Source organism: Xyrauchen texanus, chromosome 32 (assembly GCF_025860055.1).
Source record: "Xyrauchen texanus isolate HMW12.3.18 chromosome 32, RBS_HiC_50CHRs, whole genome shotgun sequence".
Classification (NCBI taxonomy): Eukaryota; Metazoa; Chordata; class Actinopteri; order Cypriniformes; family Catostomidae; genus Xyrauchen; species Xyrauchen texanus.
Window position 1 is genome coordinate 36,899,798 of NC_068307.1, and position 21,898 is coordinate 36,921,695.

Genomic DNA, 21,898 nt, shown 5'->3' on the forward strand with positions numbered 1-21,898 from the left:
TTTCCGTCATTAATTTTCAATAGACGTTTGTATTTTTTCTTCATATTCTTTCTAATAGCATCAGAAATGTAATCTTTCTTTCATACCAATAGTGTTTAACACTGTTTAAAACATTAATTCTTGCACATTATGGGCCGTTAAAAGTTGTTGTGCTCACGATGAAGCATTAGTGGAGTGCTCTTGGAGCAAGAGAAAACAACGATACTCCGATTTTCAAAAATCCTTCTCCTAATAGCTCCAGGCAAAATCATACAGCTCCGGTTCTGCTCCTCTCACAAACTCTTTCAACCCTCTTGGAAATTATTGTAATCTTTCTTTATGCTAGCTATTATGCAAGGTTTCTGACTTTGTAGGGCCATAATTATCGTCATTGTCCTAGTTTGATAAAGAGAAATTTAATGTTCTTGTCTGATGAAAATGTGCTTTTGTGCCTTGATTAAATGATTAGTGTCTTACTGAGGCACACAGATCCAGGGCCATAATTACTTAATTGCAGGTTGATTTTCATATTTGGATTTGTGTACATGCTTACTATAGCCATTTGTTCTCTGATATATTTGTGTGCATACAAGTTGTTTTCTTCCGTGAAGCTTTTGGTTAGATTTACTCTTTCTTCCAAAAACTCATTTCTATAGCTTATTTTGATAGCACATTCTGATTACACATTGTCAAACTGCAGTCAACATTAAATGATTAAGAATCCAGTTATAACCCATCATATGTGCAATGATGAAGTGTGCTGGGATAGGACAAAGAATTTAAACATTGAAAAATGACAAGCATCACCTTTTATATTGTACTTTAACATTTTTGCCCTTAGAACTGTATCGCCACACATGAATGTAATGGCATCGACATCATCATTGCTCTCATCCTAAATGACATCAACCCTCTCGGGAAGAAGCGGATGGACCTCGTACTGGAGCTCAAGGTGCCAGAGGTCCCCCAGAACATTATGGAATATGTAGTTTTCACTTAAGTCAGAAATAATTGACATGATTGTGGTCTTTCTTACAGAATAATGCTTCAAAACTGTTGCTGGCCATCATGGAAAGCCGCCACGACAGTGAGAACGCGGAGAGGATTTTGTATAACATGAGGCCAAAAGAACTGGTAAAGGCATACTACAGTGTAGTGCAACATGTGTACAGCACTATTACTTCATGTGAATAATAGCAATAGTATGCAAAACACCTCAACTTAACTGTGTGATGTAAAAATTTTCCAGCATCAAGTAATTTTTTTTTGTCTTACTAAATGTCTTACTGTGCAAATGGAAATTACAGCAAATCATTTTTAATATGCGTCAATGTTGAGTAGGATTTTGGACCAATGCAATTTCACTGGGGGTCGCAACAGAAATAGAAACCAACTGACAAAAAAAATCTAATCTTATCATTCAATGCATGTCTTGGTCATGACTGGTTGGGACAAAACATAATTTTTATAGCGATTAATGGCATTTGCATTTAATGTTACATTAATGTAACATTTTCAAATTAATCAAAATAGTCAGCGGGAAATAATACAGGATGAGCCTTGAGTTTTTATCCATCAGGAAAAGTTAGCAGTGTTGAAAAAGTTACTTTGAACTGTAACTTACTCCTAACCCTCCACCGTTCTGGCCTTGGTTACATTAGCAGGAAATAAAAAAACATTTTCAGAGGCAGAGAAAGTCATGTTGTAATAAAAAATGGTCAAAACAACCACTGAACAATGAAAAGCAATGAACAATCATGCACAAAAAGGTCAGAGACATTTATAGGAATAAAAAATGTTCAGGGCTCAATAAAAGTTAAGCTCTGTTGTTACTGTAAACACAAATTTTTGTTGATTGTCTTGGGTAAAAGTATGTCACAAAGGCTGTTGATAAAGCTTAACTTGTTTGAACCTTGGTCATTCTTTCAAGAAAGTAAATGGGGTCCATTTTTATTTCATGTTCTCTTTTAGACATAACTGCAACAAAGATTGTTTTGTCTGCTTCTCCAGTGTTTTGACAGAGCTTGATTGATCTCAAGGAAAACGTTTAGTTGATGCTTTGCATTTAAACCCACCTGTCTCTCTCATTTTCATGTGCACAGATTTTCTATTTTGCATACACCACCTTCTGTCATTGTTTTATCATTGACATTGTAGCATCTTACTTATGTCTGATCGGTGCCTAGGTGGAGGTGATCAAGAAGGCCTACTTACAGGGAGAGATCGAGGTAGAACACAATGATGATGAAGAAAATGGTGAGGAAGAGCATGCTGCCTCACCTCGTAATGTGGGTCACAACATCTACATCCTGGCCCATCAGGTGACACACATAAATATGCATTTACACACACACAAACACACACACTTTTACTGTGTCAGCTGTCTGAATTATATCACCCCTTTCCCTCCACTGCCTGAAAGAGCCACTGAGCTATATAGCTTTTCTTCCTATTCACGTAATTATCTGGGCTATTGACAGCAGAGCAGTTATGTAACCCAAGGTTTTGAACTGTGCAATGTTTTTACTGGCCCTAGATGTACCCAAAAAATGACACTGTTTGGAATCAGAGTTCATGAATGAAAAGACCAGAGAACAAAAAAGGCATTAGACAGGACAGTTTGATTTAATTTTACTCAAATAATAGAGAAAAACACTTTTGCAGGTTGAGGCTCAAAAGGTCAGACCATAATTGCAGCAACAAGTAATCCATTTAGTGTTACCACAGGAACAAATTCTGTGGTGGCTACACATAGGCTGTGTATTTCATTTTATGAGTGTATTTGTTCACTTCTAGGCTTTGACCCTGTGTTGTTCTTGTTATTGGGCCATTGTGAGGAAAAGGGAATCAAATTTAGAAACCGTAATATAAAACATAAGACATTTTTACATACACAAGTGATGGATTTTTGAAAACAAAGTTACATATTTCTTTTAAATTAAATAGATTTAACAATTATTCAATCTTAGGTCCAATAAATACTCTACGGAAATATGAGAGTGCAAATACTTCTAGCTATCCATTCTCGATTGCACACGTTTTTGCATAATATATCAAAATGCAATTTAAAACGCAATGCAATACCTAGTGTTACCACAAGGAACACTATAGCAGGTATTAGACTAAACTGTTGTCAGTCTTCCACAGTCAGTTTTCTCTGTCAGGTCCAATACTTTCATGGCAGATCAATAGTTTGAAGAGAATCTTTTTGAGCAACTTAATGAAATTTTAGACATGGTTATAGCTTTGCTACTTGAATAAAAACATAACGGTTTTATCGCACAAACATTCAAAGGTAAATCTATCGCCCAATTGAGTACCAAGGTTTGTTACCGCTACACTAATTCAAGAATGCATGTTATTTACAACCTGACATCTCACTTGCAATGCTTTGGCCAAGCATTCATTTCTGGATTTGCATGAATATGTTTCTAATGTAAAGGCTGAAATATACTCTAGGCAAGTGCTTTCAGATGCTTTCGGTTTTGTTGTTGCCTCCCAGATTGTGTCAGACCGCAATTAATCGCACAACTCGAGTATGCGTTGCAGTCTTAACATTGCCAAAAGGGGTGCCATAGCAGACATTAGTTTGAACTGTCCATTGTCCGCTTCTATGGTGAGTTTTCTCTTTAAAGTTAACTACTGTCATGACCGAGCAAAAGTTTGAGACAATATTGCTGAGCAAGTAAGATAAAGTTACTTTATTTATAGCAATAACACCTCCATTTAAATGGCACAGACTTTTGAAGGTAACCCTATTGCCCCAATTGAATACTGAGTTTTGTTACCTCCACAGTAACACAAGAGCTCACATTAAGCATGTTCAACCTGACCGTGCGTTGGCAATGTGTTGGACAAACACTTGCATCTGCATACGGGTACTTGCGTGAAGTATGTTTCTGGCCTTAAAATGTTTACCAATGCTGAAAACTAAAAGTTTTAGATGAAAGGTGTACGGTTTAAAAGCCTCATGAAAGCCCTTGGATTGTGCAATATTTGAGTTTTTGTATGATGTGTAGGTGCCATGGTGTTTAAAGTAAGATTAAGAATTGTACCTTTATGTGATCTCTTTAGTAGCATACGTATGACATTATAATTAGAAAGATTCATAGACTAGGTATGCCATTAATGTGCAGACATTTTCAGAATGGCACTGACCTCTTGCAGTCAGTATAGTGTTTTATGAGCCTAGCAGCAAGGACAGTCATTATATTACAACACATACTCAGTCTCACTGAATACAAACACTTTCTCATCCTTTTCTCCATACACACTTACAGCTAGCCAGACACAACAAAGAACTCCAGGCCATGCTGAAGCCTGGAGGTACGTACGGGGAGGGTGATGAAGCTTTGGAGTTCTATGCCAAACACACGGCTCAAATCGAGGTCAGTGATGTCAATCTGTGGCGGCCATTATGGAGTTGCAGTTTCCAACTTGGTATTATTTGATGAGGTTGTTAGAGGACATAGGCTTCTCTATTATTATTGGTCATACTTTAAAAAACAAAACCTACTTACCCTATGCATTAATTTTTGGCATGTAACTTTGAATCACCCACAACATAGCAAACATGTGATATCACATCACACCTGTTCTATTTTCTCGCAGATCATTCGTCTGGATCGCACAATGGAGCAGATTGTGTTTCCCGTCCCCAACATATGCGAGTTCCTAACCCAGGAGTCCAAGTTACGCGTTTATTACACCACAGAGCGCGACGAACAGGGCAGCAAGATCAATGACTTTTTCCTGCGCTCTGAAGACCTCTTCAATGAGATGAACTGGCAGAAGAAGCTGCGAGGTACTCAAGAGGCCTCTGGTAACGCAAACTCTGTGCCTTGTGCGTGCCCACTCCCTTCCTCTCTTCCTACTAAGATACTTTTACATACCCTCTCCTCTCCCTGTGCATCCAGGGACCCATCAGGGTGCTCTCCACACAGTGCGGCCCATGGTCAGTGTGCTGTGAAGCAGGCCTCACCCTGACCCCCTTAAGCCAGGGCAGGGGGGAGGAGGTGTAAACATTAGCCTATTTAAGGTAGACAAGACAAAATCTGTGAATGAATGTAATGATGACATGTTAGAGAATTGATTTTCAAGAGATGAGTATGTTTATGCATGTTTTTATGCAAATATCAATATTAGCTAAGAAAAGCCCCCAAATGAATATAATTCAAATACATAATTTTTGCTTAAAAGAAAAGCAGACATTTCAAAAATATTATATGAATTCAATATATTATTTGCCTATCAAAAGCCTACGGTCCACAGTGATCCATTTTGCTATCGAGTTTGTCGATCTGTTTGCGATTTGGCAAATCTAAGGTAGTTTTAAGGGGCGTTCACACAGACCATGTTCTTACATACTCTTTGTGAGATTTTTTTCAGTGTCTTGCGCTATGAGCACCACAATAAGATGCCATGTCAAATCAAGAGTAGTTAAACTTTAGAAAAAAATAATCTTAAGTCCATTAAATTTGAATTGCTACAATGGTAGAAGACCCAGGACTAGATGGAGAGATTACATCTCCACACTGGCCTGGGAATGCCTCGGGGTCCCCCAGTCAGAGCTGGTTAATGTGGCTCTGGATAGGGAAGTTTGGGGCCCCCTGCTGGAGCAGCTGCCCCCGCGACCCGACTTCGGATAAGCGGTTGAAGATGGATGGATGGATGGACAATGGTAGCAAAGTTCCTTATTATGAAATGTACTTGTTGATCTACAGTATGTACAAATTCAGTGTTTCACACCATTAGTGCCAGAATAAGATGCCTAATTAAATTAAGACTAGTTCAACTTTGGAAAAACACATCTCAAGTACACTTTTTGAACGTGTTGGTATCAAGGGATGAAGATGGGTCACGGAACAGTCTGATTGAATCCCTAACAGAAACACATAGCAGATTACATCACAAAAGCTGATTACAGAAATGAGCTACATCTCCCACTGAGAGAAAGAGAGAGAGAGAGGGATGAAATAAACATGATGACAGACCTTTTATTCCTTAGAAAGCGGGTGACAGTAAAGCCCCTTCTCCAGCTACACTGGGACAATTCCGCACATTTCCTGATCTTAAAATTGCATGTAAACAGGGCCTTTATTTTCTCTGTCCATCTAATATTAAATTATTTTATTTACAAACATCTCACGAGTACATTTGTTGCTATATTTGATTTTTATTCATTATATATTTAAATAATGTCTGAAGTTTGCATCAAAATTAACTTGTGATCACATAAGTATGAAATTCCATTTTGGTGGAAAAGGGTATAAAAGATGAAGCAGGGACAAACAGTGAGAAAAAGGTTATTCAAAAATGGGTGTTTTCAAACAGGAAGAACGTGAGGTGAACCACAAGTATGAGATAAAATTAGCAAGATAAGGATCCCAGCTGTGTGAAAACACGATAATAGACATTTATTCCTTAAAATGCAATAGACTGCTTGAGCTCTCTTCCTGCAGGGAGAAGTTCAGCATTGGGAAATCTAGCCACATTTCTAGACCAGTGGTTCTCATCTGGTGGTTGAAGACCCAAAAAAATTGTGGTGGACAGCTAGGGAAGATATAATTCTAAATACATATAATAAAATGCTACTAACTTTATTATTTTGCATCATTAGAACAGCAAAATACAGTAAATAGACTTATCAACTTTTAAAGGGATGGAGAATTGTTGATGTCCAATCAAAATGTATGGCATTTAGGCACTTAAATCATCTGTCACTTTGTAAAAGCTAATCAAATTAGATAGATGCCAATATGGACAGGTTTCGTGACATACCCTCAACTTCGGAAACCATGAACAAAATGTACGCAATGTAAAAGAAAATGAGCCAGAGTACATTAAAGATGGGTTTACTTACAATAATGTTTCGTTCCAACCACAATTTTTGCAGTTAATTATAAGCAACAGGAATTCATGTTATTTAATTCTTATTCAATATTTCATTCATATAAATTTAGTCATATTAATGTTTCATTATTTGATTTTAAAGACATTTGCATTTACTTTTGTGTGATAAACAATGTTGGCTTGCCACTTGATGCTCAATGTAAGATTTGGACCTGAAGCTAAACCATTTGAGAATAACCGTTTCAAGCAGAGTTTGAGCTGTTTATCAAAAGAAGTGTGTGAATTCCATGTTACTTAGTTAGTAAAACACCTTTTCAACTGACATATGAAAGTTTTTATCAAGCTGAATCAAAGTAGAAGCAATGTTCCGTTGTGCTAACCTCAAGTCATGAGTGTAGCGGCCTTTGTATGTGAAAGTCCCCCTCCCCCAGTTCCTCTTTTCAGACAAAAACCCCCTGTCAAATAGCCATAGCTCAGAATCTAAATTCTCCAACCAGACCCCTCGTAGTGCTGTGGGTCACGACAAAGATAGCACTTGAGGTCAGCGAGCACTCATACTTGTTTGGCTGCGCCGAGCAACCCTTTGATTTGCTTGGGTCTTCTTTCTATGGTTTTTAACTTTGATTTGAGGTGCAGGCAGTGAAATAGTTTGTCTATGTTTTTGGAATGCTTTTTAAATAATTCTTGTATTGAAAAAAAACAACAGTTTTTTTTTTTATAGGAATAGTAAAATACTACTCCCACCAAAGTTGCAAAGCTGCACAACTGACCAAAGAACCCTAACTTCATTCAACCCGCTTTGTTTGGAAACCCTAAAATTGACATTCTTTTATTATGGAAAAAGCTATATTTTTAAAGGAATACTAAACTCACCAAATTTTGTGCAGTCTTTTTGAAAGTCTTGCTGATTGGATGTAATTGGTAATGTGCCATGCATTCTTGGGTCAGCTGGTTCAGATATGAGCAAAGCTCTGCAATAGGTGCTTGAGATCGCCATGGAATCTACCAAAAATCTGTCCTAGCATTGGTTAGTAATTGACAATAGATTGACAATGTTCTCTGATCTGAAATATCTTATTAATTTTTGTGTTTATTAAGAATTTAATCAAACCAATTTGCCTACAGTCTAGAGACAAAACAAGAAAGTATTAGCAGTATTTCAAGGCGAGGTGTGTAATTTTTGTGCCACTAGAGGCACAAAACCAAATTGCTTAAATAAAGACTGTTTTGAAACAAGTTTCAAACATTTCCCCCATTGTTTAGCCCCAACAGATAATCCCACTCTAAACTAACATTATTGGTCGAGCGAATGTTGTTATTTCTGATTCAGTCTGCAATTCCATTTGATACCTCTGGTGACAAATTTACACACTTCAGCTTTAAGCAAAATTGTATCTATGGCCTTTCAGTGCTTGTTTGAATATCAGTTAAAGTTTCCAAATGGAAATATAGTAGTTTGCTTCTGCCGTAAAACCTTGTACCAGGTGCACTGATATGGTGTGCATCAAGGGTATGTTACCGGACCTCTTTAGTTTTGTGATTGCTTCATTCCTGTTGTGATTACTTGGATGTGGTTATGGTTTCTATGCAACATAGTGATTGGTTATGGATCATTAGTGTGTTGTTTGGTGTGTTTGTTTCATTTGCACATGGAATTGAATTTTTTTGACTTGCTACCCCCAGCTCAGCCCATCCTGTACTGGTGTTCCCGTAACATGTCCTTCTGGAGCAGCATCTCCTTCAATCTGGCCGTCCTCATGAACCTGTTGGTGGCATTCTTTTATCCTCTGGAAGGAGTTCGTGGAGGTGAGACACAAATGCTTGCTCTGGTTGGTGTGAAATTCCACAAATTGCATTTCTTTTTTTTGTATACAAAAAATCTACCACACACAGATTGTCCCGTCTCTTTCTAATATGTGAAGCTGTCGTACACTCAAGATAAACTTACTCTCTGATTAAATGAACCTTAATGCTACAGTATGCGTCAACTACATAGATTTCAAATGCCAAGTGTTCAGAATGACATAGCGAAGCAAAAATGCTACAGTAATCATTATTAGAATGTCAGGCACATCTCTGATCAAACTTTAAACAGATTGCTTTTTTTAATGGAGGTAAATTGGTGCAGTCAGGAACGGATGCAGAAACCTGACACTTCCTTGGCCTACTTTCAGAACACACAGCCCCTTAAAGACATAATATGGCCTACATACAGCCCCTTAAAGACATAATATGGCCTACATAGGAATATCAGGAACTTCAGTTAATGTTCACAACATCCATCAGAATAGTGGAAAATAATTGATCTCAGTGATTTTGATAGTGGCATGATTTTGTGGTGCCATAAACAAAAAACATCCAGTGAGCGGCAGTTCTGCAGATGGAAATGCCTTGTTGATGAGAGAGGTCAATGGAGAATAGCCAGACTGGTTCGAGCTGACAGACCTGCTACTCGTATATCTCATAACTCATATAACCCCTCTGTACAATTGTAGTGAGCAGAATAGCATCTCAGAATGCACAACACATCAACATGGGCAGTCGTAATGACGGACATAACTTGTCTTACTTTAGGCCTTAAGCCGGTTAATGATATTGCGCTCTTGTCTGAGATCACTCGCGTAACATGTCACCTGACTCCAACATTTGAGCACACACACACGCAGCAGGAATATGACACCTGTGTATCTCAGAGTTGAGATTTGACCCTGAAAACAGAGACCTAGATAAAGACAAAGCACTTGCAGTTACTTCATTCTTACATCATAGCTTAAACACAACTTGTGTTATATTTTGCGATCAATATCATTCCGCATTCACACCTAAGAATATTTATTTTGTCTGTCTTTTTCGCTTTACTTTCATGTTGAGTTGAGCATTGATTGTCCAGTCATTGTGACTGGCATAAGCACCACATTGTGACTGGCATAAACTCTGTATTGTTCAGGCTGGGGTCAGGCTCTGCGAGGTCTTTTGTTTTGAATTTCTCTCTTTTTTACAGAGCGCACATGAGTGTTTGGACATTTAATTCCACACTCTTTATTTCTCTAAAACAAAAGGTGCTGTGGGAGCCAAGAAACACACTGAAACTAAACAACAGCTCTGATCAAGGTTTAATATAGGTCACAGTCTCAAATATATACACACAAAAAGTAATATAGTCCATATTGAAACATCATCCTTGCAATAAACATGGTTGTAAAACATGATGGGCAGACTACCTGCGTCATCTCCAAACAAATATATGTTTATAATAGGCTGCCAGTTTGAGTGTAGATTTCAGTAGTAGGTGCGCACAATAATTTTTTGTCGTGCTGGCTGAACAGTCATCTTGGACGTATACTGATACCTAGAAACAAGGATGCAGTATCATGCAAAAGCAATGTTTTTTTATTGCCAATGCCAATGTAGAAATGCACTTTTCACAGTCAGCTATTATTCATTTATCGGCTATTTATTAGTTGTCCTATAATACGGGGGGGTTACAAGATGAAAATTAATAGTATTCAGCTTGTCATGTGATCTCAAAATAGTGTGGAAATAAATGTAAAAGTTTTAAGAATTTGTCAATATTGAATGACCAATGATCTGAATATTAGGGGCAACCAAATAGCAACATGTTTCTTCAGAAAATGAATGTAAAAAAATTTACATTTTACATATAATTTTACTCATTCCGTCTATTCAGTACAATGGCAGTTGATAGTGATACACATTTAAGCTTAAAAAAATAATTCAAAGTTATTATAAAAGTAGTCCATGCATCATATTCCAAGTCTTTTGAAGGCATATGGTAGAAAAAAGCAACAATTACAGTAATTTTTCAAGGAAATTTTAACGTGAGAACTTAAAGTCGGCAATCGCATAGGCAATCCACATTATATGTTTGATAATATAAAGTTCTTCAATGCATCTGTTATAAAGTGTAAGGTAAGAATTATTTTTTTTTAATTACAGCACGCATTAATGAACTCACGCTGGGGGGGTCCGTCAGCACACGAGAAACTCACGTGATTAAAGGATAATAAAGAAATTCGTAAGTGTTTGTAACGACTCAAGGGAATAATTACAGAATTTCATTTTTGGGGGAACTATGCCTTTATCAGCACTCATAACAGTGAAAAAAATCAGTTTATAAGAACTTTTAAGAATGGTCACAACCATTAAAGCCATCTTTAAAAGCACATAGATATCAGTAGGTCTCTGTACAGTATGTGTAAAGGTCAAACAAGAGGCCCACCAGAATTCCAGAATGTGTGTGTAACAGCAGATCAGGGGTGTGGCTGCCCAAGCCCTCCAGCACCACTCGACAGTTCCCATCCTCACTTCCCCTCCCACCCCATCTGGTAGAATGTATCCAGTCAGACACAATACGAGCTTGAGAAGTAGGTCAGTGTGTGTAAACTCTCAATGCACAAGAATGCCTCCCATAACCGGTACAGCTGCATGGAGGTATGGCTTTACAGTGAAAGGCACAGATTTGTCCACTTCCACATTGAATATGGTACTTTTCATACTTTACTTTATTGGATATCCTGTCCACGGTCAGGATGAAGTCATCCTTGAAGATGATATAACCAACAATGGAGAAGAGGTAGACCAGGATTAGAGTCAGTGCGGCAGTCAGAACGATTGAGCGGCCGTTCCTGGTTATGCTCTTGATGTCGTTTAGTAGAGTCTCCTCTCTGTAGGTCAGGTCAAAGAGCTAAAGAGAGTTAGAGGGTAGAGAGAATAAGATGAGAGAGAGAGAGAGAGAGAGAGAGAGAGAGAGTGTGTGTGTGTTAAGAGTGTATACAGTATACATGTCGGTGAAAGTGTGAGAAGTCAGAAATAGAGGAGAATTCCAGTAAAACATAATACATTTACTTGAGATGGACTATGACATTAGATATTAAGTCTTGTTTTCAGAGAAAACAACATTTAGTTAGGTTTATGCTTAAAGAAAGAAAAAAATTATGTATCTCAGTCCATTTTGCTTCTTAGGTAAATATATCTTGTTTTAAGTATGTTTTGAGGTTTTTACTGGTAAACAAGACAGAATTGTGAGTAAAAATGTTTATATCACATATATAATAAAACTTTATATTATAGAATTATATGTCATATTCAGTCATGGAAAATCTGGAAATATCAGGGAATTAAAAATACATAAATGTCGAGGCCTTGAAAAGTCATATAAATATCTAATAATATCATTTAAATAAATTCTATGTACGTTTTCTAGTTATGCTCTGCTCCAGTTATCACAAACCACAGTAAATATCATGGAATAATCCTGGATATTCATTGGTTAAAAAGTGAGGGAACCCTAACATTACAAATCATTTTCTTATTGTCTTTGGACCAGAGAGACAGGTATTCCTTTAAGGTATGGGTCAGTGAGCATTATTGTTTTTTCAAGTCATGCATAACTTAGCTCTCTCCTGACCTCCTTTTTAAGGTTTGGGTGTGTTTTTGCATTTACATTTTAGAAAAAATGAATGAAACCAATTATTTTATGTCCAGTCCGTTGAGACACACACTGGGCTAAGTTCTGCAGACTTCCTGGCCCCTTGCCAACCCTGTTGGTCCAAAACGCAGCTCGCCTCTGAATCCATCCTCGCTCAGTACCCGACACTCATGCATCTTTCAGCCATGGTATTTTTAGCTCGGAGGGTTATGTAACAAGCACCTGTCATGTGGTCTGCTCGCAGGCGGGAGAAAGAGTGAGAAAGTAAGCTCTCTGTGAAGATCCCGCAAATCCAACTGACCTTATTTTTCTTCATACACACACACCCTTTTAGCAATAACACTAATATATTCCCACATAAGATTTTGCGGTGTGTTTTGAAGCCATTCACCTGGAACTGGAATTAAAAAGATGCCAGTGCAGTCCTTGACAAAACTTTACAAAGCCATAACATATTCAAATTTATCACACTTTCAGGGTTATGTAACTTTTTTTTCCGCTCTCTTTTTTTTTTTTTTCTCAAGTATCTCTCCCCTATGGGCTAGAATGTGTCCAGACATGTTCAACAGGTGAAACTGCGAGTACTGCAGGGAATCCCGTTTACAACTGGTGTATTGAATTGCTCACATAAAACACGGCTAATGCAAAAAACATATTTGTGTCTCAACATCTGAGATATTGTTATTTCTCGTAAAATTAATCGGATCAAGGTCTCACAAGATTATGCTGTAAACTCCCTCATTTGTCTGGATACATTTGAAAGGATCTGTTTGGGTTTCATTAGCTCAATTGGTAGAGCGTGGCAATAGCTGGTTTTGTTCCCCAGAGAATGCCTGTACTGAGAAAAAGTGTACAGCCCCACACGTTTAAATGCACCCCAATATGCAGATAACTACTAAAGCTTATTCAAGAAATCTTGCAATGCAAAAAACTGTGTTTACATGAGTCTTGATATAATTGGTTTATTATCTGCTTTTGGCTTGGCATGACCTTACATGTTGTTAGTTTATTAAGCATCTTGTAAGATCGGGCAACCAGAAGTTTAACAGCCAGAAAGTGTCTTCAATTTTAACAATATATTGTTTTTTATCATGTCAAACCTAGTAAACATGATTTTGTGAATTCTCTTCAAAAGTGTGTTTGTGCTATGTTTCTTTAAAAATAAATGCAAGCTGGTTTGATATTTTGTTACATAATCCAAAGACATTCACACATTCGTATACATACCTTTTTGAGTACACTGTACTGTGTATAATAAAACCAGGAATGCACTGTGAGTGACTATGAATAAAATAGTCTGCCCAGTACATGCATGTTTTGAATACATGCAAATGTAACCTAAAATGGATTCAGTTATGGAATTATTTTCCAACACACCATCGCTGTGGAATGCTGATCACCATCTAAATTTAGATTCTGAGTTATGGCCAGCAAATATGGCAAGCAGTATCAGTGACCATTTACCATGACAGGTGGCGTGCCAACTTGTCAGTTTGGTTTTATTTTTAGTCCTGATCTTGATTGATAGCTTACGTGTATGTCAAAATGTGTTTACCTCTTTTCCTCAGGCACCCTGGAGCCACACCTATCTGCATTGCTGTGGGCGGCCATGTTGGTGTCACTGGCAATCGTTATAGTGCTGCCGCAGCCTCATGGCATTCGAGCACTCATCGCCTCCACCATACTGCGCCTCATCTTTTCGGTGGGCCTGGAGCCCACTCTGTTCCTGCTTGGGGCCTTCAATGTGAGTGTGGTATTTTGTGTGCGAGAATGTGTGTTGTGTATTACCCCTTCTGCCAGAACTCCTCAGGCAGGTGGTTTTGTTGGAGGGCAGCTCAGTGTGTTGCACCAAGGAATTCCATTCGGACTTCACAGTCTCATGTTAAAATGTACTTTGCTCACATGCTATTTCCAATTTCCTACACTCAGGGTCTGTTCTAAAACATAGTGAGCTGTCTCCTGCCTACATAGGGAGCTGTCTTCTTTGGCAGCATCCTTACAGAAATGGAGCATCACATTTGAGCAATTTGGAATGCTCTACAAAGGCAGCAGCTCCACGCATCTTTCAAATTGACCGTGTTCACAGTAGCGCAATCTTTGATTTTTGACGTGAATGAAAACAAGGCTGTTAGGGATAGACTTGCAGTCTGTTCAATGGCATCCATTGGATAAATCTCCTAGATCACATCTAATTTTCCACAACACATTTTTAGACTGTTAGTCTATCCGTCACAGTCTCGTTATCATTCCTGTCAAAAATTGAAGATGTAGTTAACATGAACAAGATGCAAGGGAGACTCGACTCGCAACTGATTTAAATATAGGTGATGCGAGAAGATCGACGCGATTCTATAATAACCATAAAGCGTAACACACACACATTTTGTGTTAAGTAGTCAGTTTTCTATCATATTAAACTTATTTTTATTAATACTATTCAGTAATGATCTTATAAATATATTTGTAGTAAAAAAATTATCTCGCTTCGTCTGCCATCTTGGATACATTTTCCACCGAGATCATCACAGTGCATTCGGGGATTGCCTACTCAAGGAAGGATGCATTTGATGCTACCTTAGAATTTGGTACAGACAGAATAATTAAGATACCTTTTGGAACAGCCTTCCCATCAGGAGTGCGCATATGATGTAGTAAATTGCCAGCTACAGAGGAAGCTCCCTAGGTCTTGGATCCGATCCGCAGTTTACATGCTAATCAACTACCACTTAAACATAAACAAAAACTTTAACAAAAAAAATAAGATTGAAATTTGTGTCATTATTTGCTAATAAATCACATTTGGATTGATTTCCAGACAAACCTTGTGTGACAAGCCTTAGTGAGTACCAGTTTTGAGTGCATGCTTAAAATATCTGCTTTTGTAATCCATGAAAGTCATGCGGATTTGGATTAACATTTTATGTTTTTTACATAATACTTCTATCCATGAATAAGCTATACATTTTTTGTGAAAGCCTACCAATTGCTATTACGGTTTTTGTTCATTTTGCACACTTTTTAGGAAGAGTTGAAAAGTAAATGTCCTCGTTGTAAAATTTTACTTGAACCATGTCCACACTAATACGTTTTCGGTTGAAATCGCATTGATTTTGTTAAATCCATACTGGAAAGCCATGTTTCTCTATGGAAAATGGAGAAAACACTCTCTAGTACCACATACTTAGGAAAATGTAAAACATAATTTTGAACCAAAAACGTATTAATGTGCAATAGTCACAGTGTCATGATGATATTATGACCTGCAATGGTTTTCTTTTCAGGTGTGCAATAAAGTGATATTTCTCATGAGTTTTGTGGGAAATCGCGGTACGTTTACTCGTGGCTATAAGGCCATGATTATGGATGTGGAGTTCCTGTATCATCTGCTGTACCTCATTATATGTAGCCTTGGAGTCTTTGTCCATGTCTTCTTCTACAGCCTGCTTGTGAGTATACACACACAAACACACACGTTTGTTTAACTATGTTAGTGAAGATATCTCATAGACACAATGGTTTTTATACAAAGCTAATGCTATTTTCTGTAATCTAAACCTAACCCTCACACAAAACTTTTAACATCAGTGAGAACATGAGTTCAAGAAAGCCAATATATGGGCCTCACAATTTTGTTTTGAACTTCTTTCACTAGATTAGTGAGGATATTTTTTTCTGGCATGGTGCACCACAGTCACACACACTGGGGAATCAGCATCTCCCCACTTATACATGAGTGAAGCACACCGTACTTGGGTGGTACTAAAACCGGTTCAGCATGACCCACTCACTCTGCCTCGGTTCACAGCCAGGCAGTCTCATGACTGCTTCAGCAACAAGCTGGCCATTTGCTGGCAGGGCAGAGGTCCACTGCTCTCTCCACCTCTGCTCCTGTATGATATCTAAATGAGGACATACCATAGAATGCTAATTATTTCTACATACTAACCGAAACCTTAATCTTAACTGTTTCAGACTTGGTTTTTGCCAGATTTAGCTCACTTTAAGGGATCATTTTGACCCCAAATTGTAGCACTGTAGCACAAGTACATACACATACACTCTCATTTACTCTAGACATACCATTCACTTTTCAGACATGGAATTCTCCTCTATTTCTGACTTCTTGACCTCTCACACTTTCACTGACATGTATACTGTATACACTCTTAACACACACAAACCCTCTCATCTTACTCTCTCTACCCTCTAACTCTCTTTAGCTCTTTGACCTGATTTACCGAGAGGAGACTCTACTAAACGTCATCAAGAGCGTAACCAGGAACGGCCGCTCAATTGTTCTGACCGCCGTACTGGCTCTTATCCTTGTCTACCTCTTCTCCATTGTTGGTTATATCATCTTCAAGGATGACTTCATTCTGACCGTGGATAGGATATCCAATAAAACACTTGGTGAGAATCACAAATGGATTGCATGTGCATGTGCTCTGATCTTTGTGTCTAGAAATTAGGCTTTGGCTTTGAAAACATGTGGCAGTCCACGTAGTATATGGGAAATGTGTTGTTGGATTACCACGTTGGATTACAAATATTTTACAAACTTCTAAACAGCTGGTTATCTCACTTAACCTGTCAAGAGCATGCTGTGGTCGAATCAAGAAAATTAAGCCTACAGTATTTTAGAACTATTGATATTGTTTAGATTGTGATCAATTTAGATGAATTATATAATAAATATGGGATAAAAGAAATTACGTAATTAATCATGCCCCCTGACCGTAAGGAATTTTCCTAGCACACTTGAAATACCACTTTGAAGTACCACCATGTTTTTGCAGAATTACGGGGGAAAAACAAGAAAACTGTAATGCGGTAATGATAATTTAGGGAGAAAATGTTGCAATGCAAAAAAAATACAAATGTATGGCTTCTTAAAATTAGTTTCTTATTTTTTTTAACTTATGATTTTGTGGTAAAATGTGACCTGAACATGTTTTCATGACATTTACCCATGTACTGCGTAGGTCAAATAAAGAATTGTTCCTTCTTTAGAATTTATAGCTTCTGATCTGTAGTTTCTCTTCCATTCAGAGCAATCTACCGGTAAGATGGGAGAGTTTTTGACAGGCGCAGTATGTCGGAAAGAAGAAAACTGTTCCACGGAGACCATGATGGATGGTATGGACCCCATCACCCATGACTCAAATTCACACACACACTTATGTTTAAATCTAAATAGTATGGTCGGTCATGAGACGGGGAAAGGAGAGACTTCTAGAAGGTTATGGGTGGGGTGATGTTTGGAGTCAAAGGTTAATGACAGTCAGGCTCTAAATTTTCATCATGCTGGTCCAAGGTCAGATGTCAGACCAGTATAATTGGGTTTTGCAAACAGGTCTTTGAGAAGGTCTCAGAACCCTAGAATGTGCAAATTGAAGATGTAAGGCCTGCCTAATTTGATCACTGGAGCGGATCAGCCAGTCTGAACTGACTGAGCCTGCACCAGAGACCTCGTCTGGGCCAACTAAGATGAAACTAGAAAGGCAATCATCACTATTACAATTGTTCATAATAGGTTTAGTGATTAGAACAAACCCCTAACCCTAAATAGTACATTTCTGTGTATAACTCATACCACACCGCTTGTGCTAATAACATGAATGATACTTCATATCATGCAGCTTGTTGAGGAGAGATGTTCTATTACTTTTCTAAGCACTTTGAAACTACCTAGCAAGATCTTAGCAACCACCCAGAACACACTAGAATCGGTATATCAACACTCCAAAATTCACTCAGAGCACATTAGCAACCCCATACTGTAGCAACACCATGCAACCATCCAGAGCTCTTTTGAAATCACCTATCATCACCCTAGCAACCACCCAGAAAACCCTAGCAATGGCATATCGACACTCAAAAATCCACTCAGAACACCATAACAACCGCATACTGTAGCTGCGCCATAGGAGCCATCCAGAAATCTTTTGAAACAACCTATTAATATCCGTGCAGCCACCCAGAACACCCTAACAATGGCATATCCACACTTAAATTTACTCAGGAACACCTTAGCAACCGCATACTGTAGCAATGCCATGTCAACCATCCAGAACTCTTTTGAAACCAGTTATCAACATGTTAGCAGCCATCCAGAACAACCTAGCAATGGCTTATCAACACTCTAAAATCCACTCAGAACACCTTAGCAACTAAATACTGTAGTAACGCCTTGGCAAATGTCCAGAACTCTTTTGAAGTTACCTATCAACATCCTAACAGTCATCCAGAACACACTAGCAATGGCTAATCAACACTATAAAATCCACTCAGAACACATTAGCAACCGCATACTGCAGCAACGTAATGGCAACCATCCAGAACTCTTTTGAAACCACCTATCAACATCCTAGCAGCCACCCAGAACACCTTAGCAATGACATATCAACACTCTAAAATCCACTCAGAACACCTTAGCAACCACATATTGTAGCAACGCCATGGCAAACTTACAGAACATCCTAGAAACTAACTATTAACAGCCTAGTAACCACCCAGAACACACTAGCAATGGCATATCAGCACTCTAAAATCCACTCCGAACACCTTAGCAACTGAATACTGAAGCAACACCATGACAAACATCCAGAACTCTTTTGAAACCACCTATCAACATCTTAGCAGCCACCCAGAACACATTAGCAATGACATATCAACACTCTAAAATCCACTAAGAACACCTTAGCAAACACATACTGTAGCAATGCCATAGCAAACGTCCAGAACTCTTTTGAAACCACCTATCAACCTCCTAGCAGCCACATAGAACACCTTAGCAATGACATATCAACACTCTAAAATCCACTCAGAACACCTTAGCAACCGTATATTGTAGCAACGCCATGGCAAACTTACAGAACATCCTAGAAACTAACTATTAACAGCCTAGCAACCACCCCGAACACTATTAACCACATATTAATGCTCTACAATCCACTCAAAACACCATAGCAAACGCATAGCAACCACCAAAACACCCTAGTAAACACAAATCTTATGTATGTGTGTATGAGGGATATCTTTTTGAACACAAGGTGCATGTTATGATGACCTGTTAGATAATGATCTGATATATTCTCATCTTATTTAAGGAATATTTTTAACCACAAATGCTATTTTCCAAGATTTGCATGTTTGTGACCTTCGAGTCCAATATCTTTCTGTAGAATAGGCTGAAAATCAAAAAGAGCTCTCTGATAGACCAGGTAGAGTTTATGTGTTTGTGATTATTTGCTTGGCATTTATTGATGTGCTGTGTAACCTGCAGCTGTGGGGGTGCAACCAGCAGCCATCGTGATCGAGGATAAGGAAAGGACATGTGACTCACTGCTCATGTGCATCGTTACCGTGTTGAGCCATGGCCTGCGGAGTGGGGGTGGTGTCGGAGATGTTCTGCGGAAACCTTCTAAAGAGGTATCACAACCTTAACCTAAGCCAGTGGTTCTTAACTGGTTTTAATAAGGACCTAAATTTTAGGTCCTGGGTAGCTAAAAATGCACATAAATGCGAGTAAATATGATAGAACCGTTTGCAAATCAAAGATTGGAATATTTTGTTCAAACCTTTGAGAATGTTGTGAAAGCAGGCATTGCCACCTAAACCAGGACTGATTAGAGACCTAATATAAATTCATAGATATTCATGCAAGAAATAGTTTAGGTTTAACTCTATACATTTTATTTAAACTCTGGGTTTGTGGCATAATGTTAATTTCCACAAAAAATAATTCAGAAAAAAATGTGTTCAGTAAGCACATAATTAGTCTAAATTGGTCCAATACACAAAACATTAACTACATTCTGTTTCAAAAGTACTGCTGCAATACTTAAACGTAATACGTGTTAACTTGACTCTAGTGTAATAAAATCACTTACCAACATTGTCATGGGATGTGCAAAACTACCCTTTTCCATAATCGACTAGTCGGTCAGTTGTTTGAAGGACTAGTTGCTGTTATAGCTGAAGTAATTCATTTCTGCGACTCTAGCAGCACCGAACAGAATTGCAAAAATAAACAATGTATTCATAACAGCTTTCTGAATATGACCCTCATCTGCAGTTGTTCAAACAGTCAGATAGTCCTGTCCCCAACTCATGACATTGGATGAGTAACATTGTTGGAGCAGGTCTAAGCGGGTCGGTCAAAACAAACACAGGAGTTTTCCTTGTTTATTCTGTTGAGTTTTTATATCCCGCCACAAGCATGCATGAATGCAGCGTTGCAACAGCTGGCTAATCACATCACAGACACGGAGGAACAACACCTGACTCTCATCATTATTCTGGGAGATTTTAATAAAGCTAACCTCACCTGTGATCTGACAAATTACAAACAACACACCACATGCCCCACCAAAGAAAGAAATATATTGGGCAACAGCTACACCACTCTAAAGGATGCATATCGCTCTGTCCCACATGCAGCTTTAGGACTCTCTGATCACTATCTGGTTCATCTTCTCCAGACCTACAAGCAGAAACTAAAATCAGCTAAGCCTGTAGTAAGGACTGTAAAGAATTGAACCAATGAAGCAGAGATTGAACTACAAGCCTGCTTTGACTGCAGTGATTGGAGTGTTTTTGAGGCTGCAGCCACTGACCTGGACGAATTTAGAGATACTGTGACATCATATATCAATTTCTGTGAGGATATGTACATCCCTACTAGGACATTGTTATCATTCAATAATGATAAACAATGTTTTACAGGAAAACTCAGACAGCTTTGTCATACCAAAGAGGATGCTGACAGAAGTGGGGATAAAACATTTTACAACCAGGCCAGGAAACCACACAGACTAAGGAAATCAGAGTGGCAAAAAGAAACTACTCTGAAAAGCTGAAAACAGTTTTCAGCCAACGATCCTGCATCTGTGTGGAAAGGCCTAAAAAGCATCACCAAGTACAAGACACCTCCCCCTCACTCTGCGGTCAACTAACGGCTGATGAACTGAATGTATTTTACTGTAGGTTTGCCCAATCTCACACCCCTCCCCCGCACGCCACACACACACACACACACACACACACACACCTCCTGGAAACCCCCTCTTGCTTCTCAGTCTGCACTTGTGATCTGTGAGGAGGATGTGTATCGGGTCTTTCGGAAACAAGAGTCTAGGAATGCTTCAGGCCCCGACGGTATTTCACCTGCCTGTCTGAAATCTGCACTGACCGACTGGCCCCCCTCTTCAGACAGATCTTCAATAAATCACTGGAGCAGTGTGAAGTTCCCTGCTGCTTCAAATGCTCCACCATCATTCTGGTCCCCCAAAAAAACAAATCGCAAAACTTAATGACTATAGACCCGTTGCTCTCACGTCTGTGGTCATGAAGTCCTTTGAGAGGACATCACTGGACCCCTGCTGGACCCCCTTCAGTTTGCTTACTGGGCAAACAGGTCTGTGGATGATGCTGGCAAAATGGGACTGCATTATATCTTGCAACCCCTCGACAGACCTGGGAGTTATGCAAGAATCCTATTTGTGGACTTCAGTTCAGCCTTCAGTACCATCATGCCTGATCTTCTCACAACCAAACTGACCCAGTTGTCCATGCCCACCCCAATCTGTCGATGGATCACCAGCTTTCTGACAGAAA

The 21,898-nt window shown here is 38.7% G+C and overlaps 2 protein-coding genes across 7 annotated transcripts in view; one reads left to right on the forward strand and one right to left on the reverse strand.

Moving 5' to 3' along the window:
- Nucleotides 1-21,898, forward strand: part of itpr1b (inositol 1,4,5-trisphosphate receptor, type 1b) — a 206,487-nt gene that overhangs the window by 160,123 nt on the left and 24,466 nt on the right. For 3 of the 6 annotated variants that reach the window (XM_052101305.1, XM_052101306.1, XM_052101304.1), the window contains 11 exons: nt 821-931; nt 1,018-1,113; nt 2,166-2,300; nt 4,260-4,367; nt 4,591-4,822; nt 8,515-8,637; nt 13,849-14,024; nt 15,562-15,726; nt 16,501-16,690; nt 17,330-17,416; nt 19,566-19,711. In XM_052101305.1, the coding sequence (XP_051957265.1) occupies nt 821-931; nt 1,018-1,113; nt 2,166-2,300; nt 4,260-4,367; nt 4,591-4,822; nt 8,515-8,637; nt 13,849-14,024; nt 15,562-15,726; nt 16,501-16,690; nt 17,330-17,416; nt 19,566-19,711 (1,569 nt within the window). The remainder of the gene's footprint in view (nt 1-820; nt 932-1,017; nt 1,114-2,165; nt 2,301-4,259; nt 4,368-4,590; nt 4,823-8,514; nt 8,638-13,848; nt 14,025-15,561; nt 15,727-16,500; nt 16,691-17,329; nt 17,417-19,565; nt 19,712-21,898) is intronic. The other 3 variants (XM_052101307.1, XM_052101308.1, XM_052101309.1) reach the window with 1 other exon arrangement.
- On the reverse strand, nt 9,959-20,260 carry LOC127625893 (inositol 1,4,5-trisphosphate receptor type 1-like). Its single transcript, XM_052101333.1, has 2 exons — nt 20,173-20,260; nt 9,959-11,536 (listed from the first exon to the last, which is right to left on the reverse strand). The coding sequence occupies exons 1-2, from the start codon at nt 20,209-20,211 to the stop codon at nt 11,222-11,224; spliced, it is 354 nt and encodes a 117-aa protein (XP_051957293.1). The 5' UTR covers nt 20,212-20,260; the 3' UTR covers nt 9,959-11,221.

What these genes read in the sequence shown, in the direction of transcription:
- LOC127625893 (XM_052101333.1), bottom strand. Translation starts at nt 20,211, where the DNA reads ATGGAAAAGGGTAGTTTTGCACATCCCATGACAATGTTG. An exon ending in CACATCCCATGACAATGTTG is followed by an intron (nt 11,537 to 20,172) that starts GTAAGTGATTTT and finishes AACTCTCTTTAG; the next exon opens with CTCTTTGACCTGACCTACAG.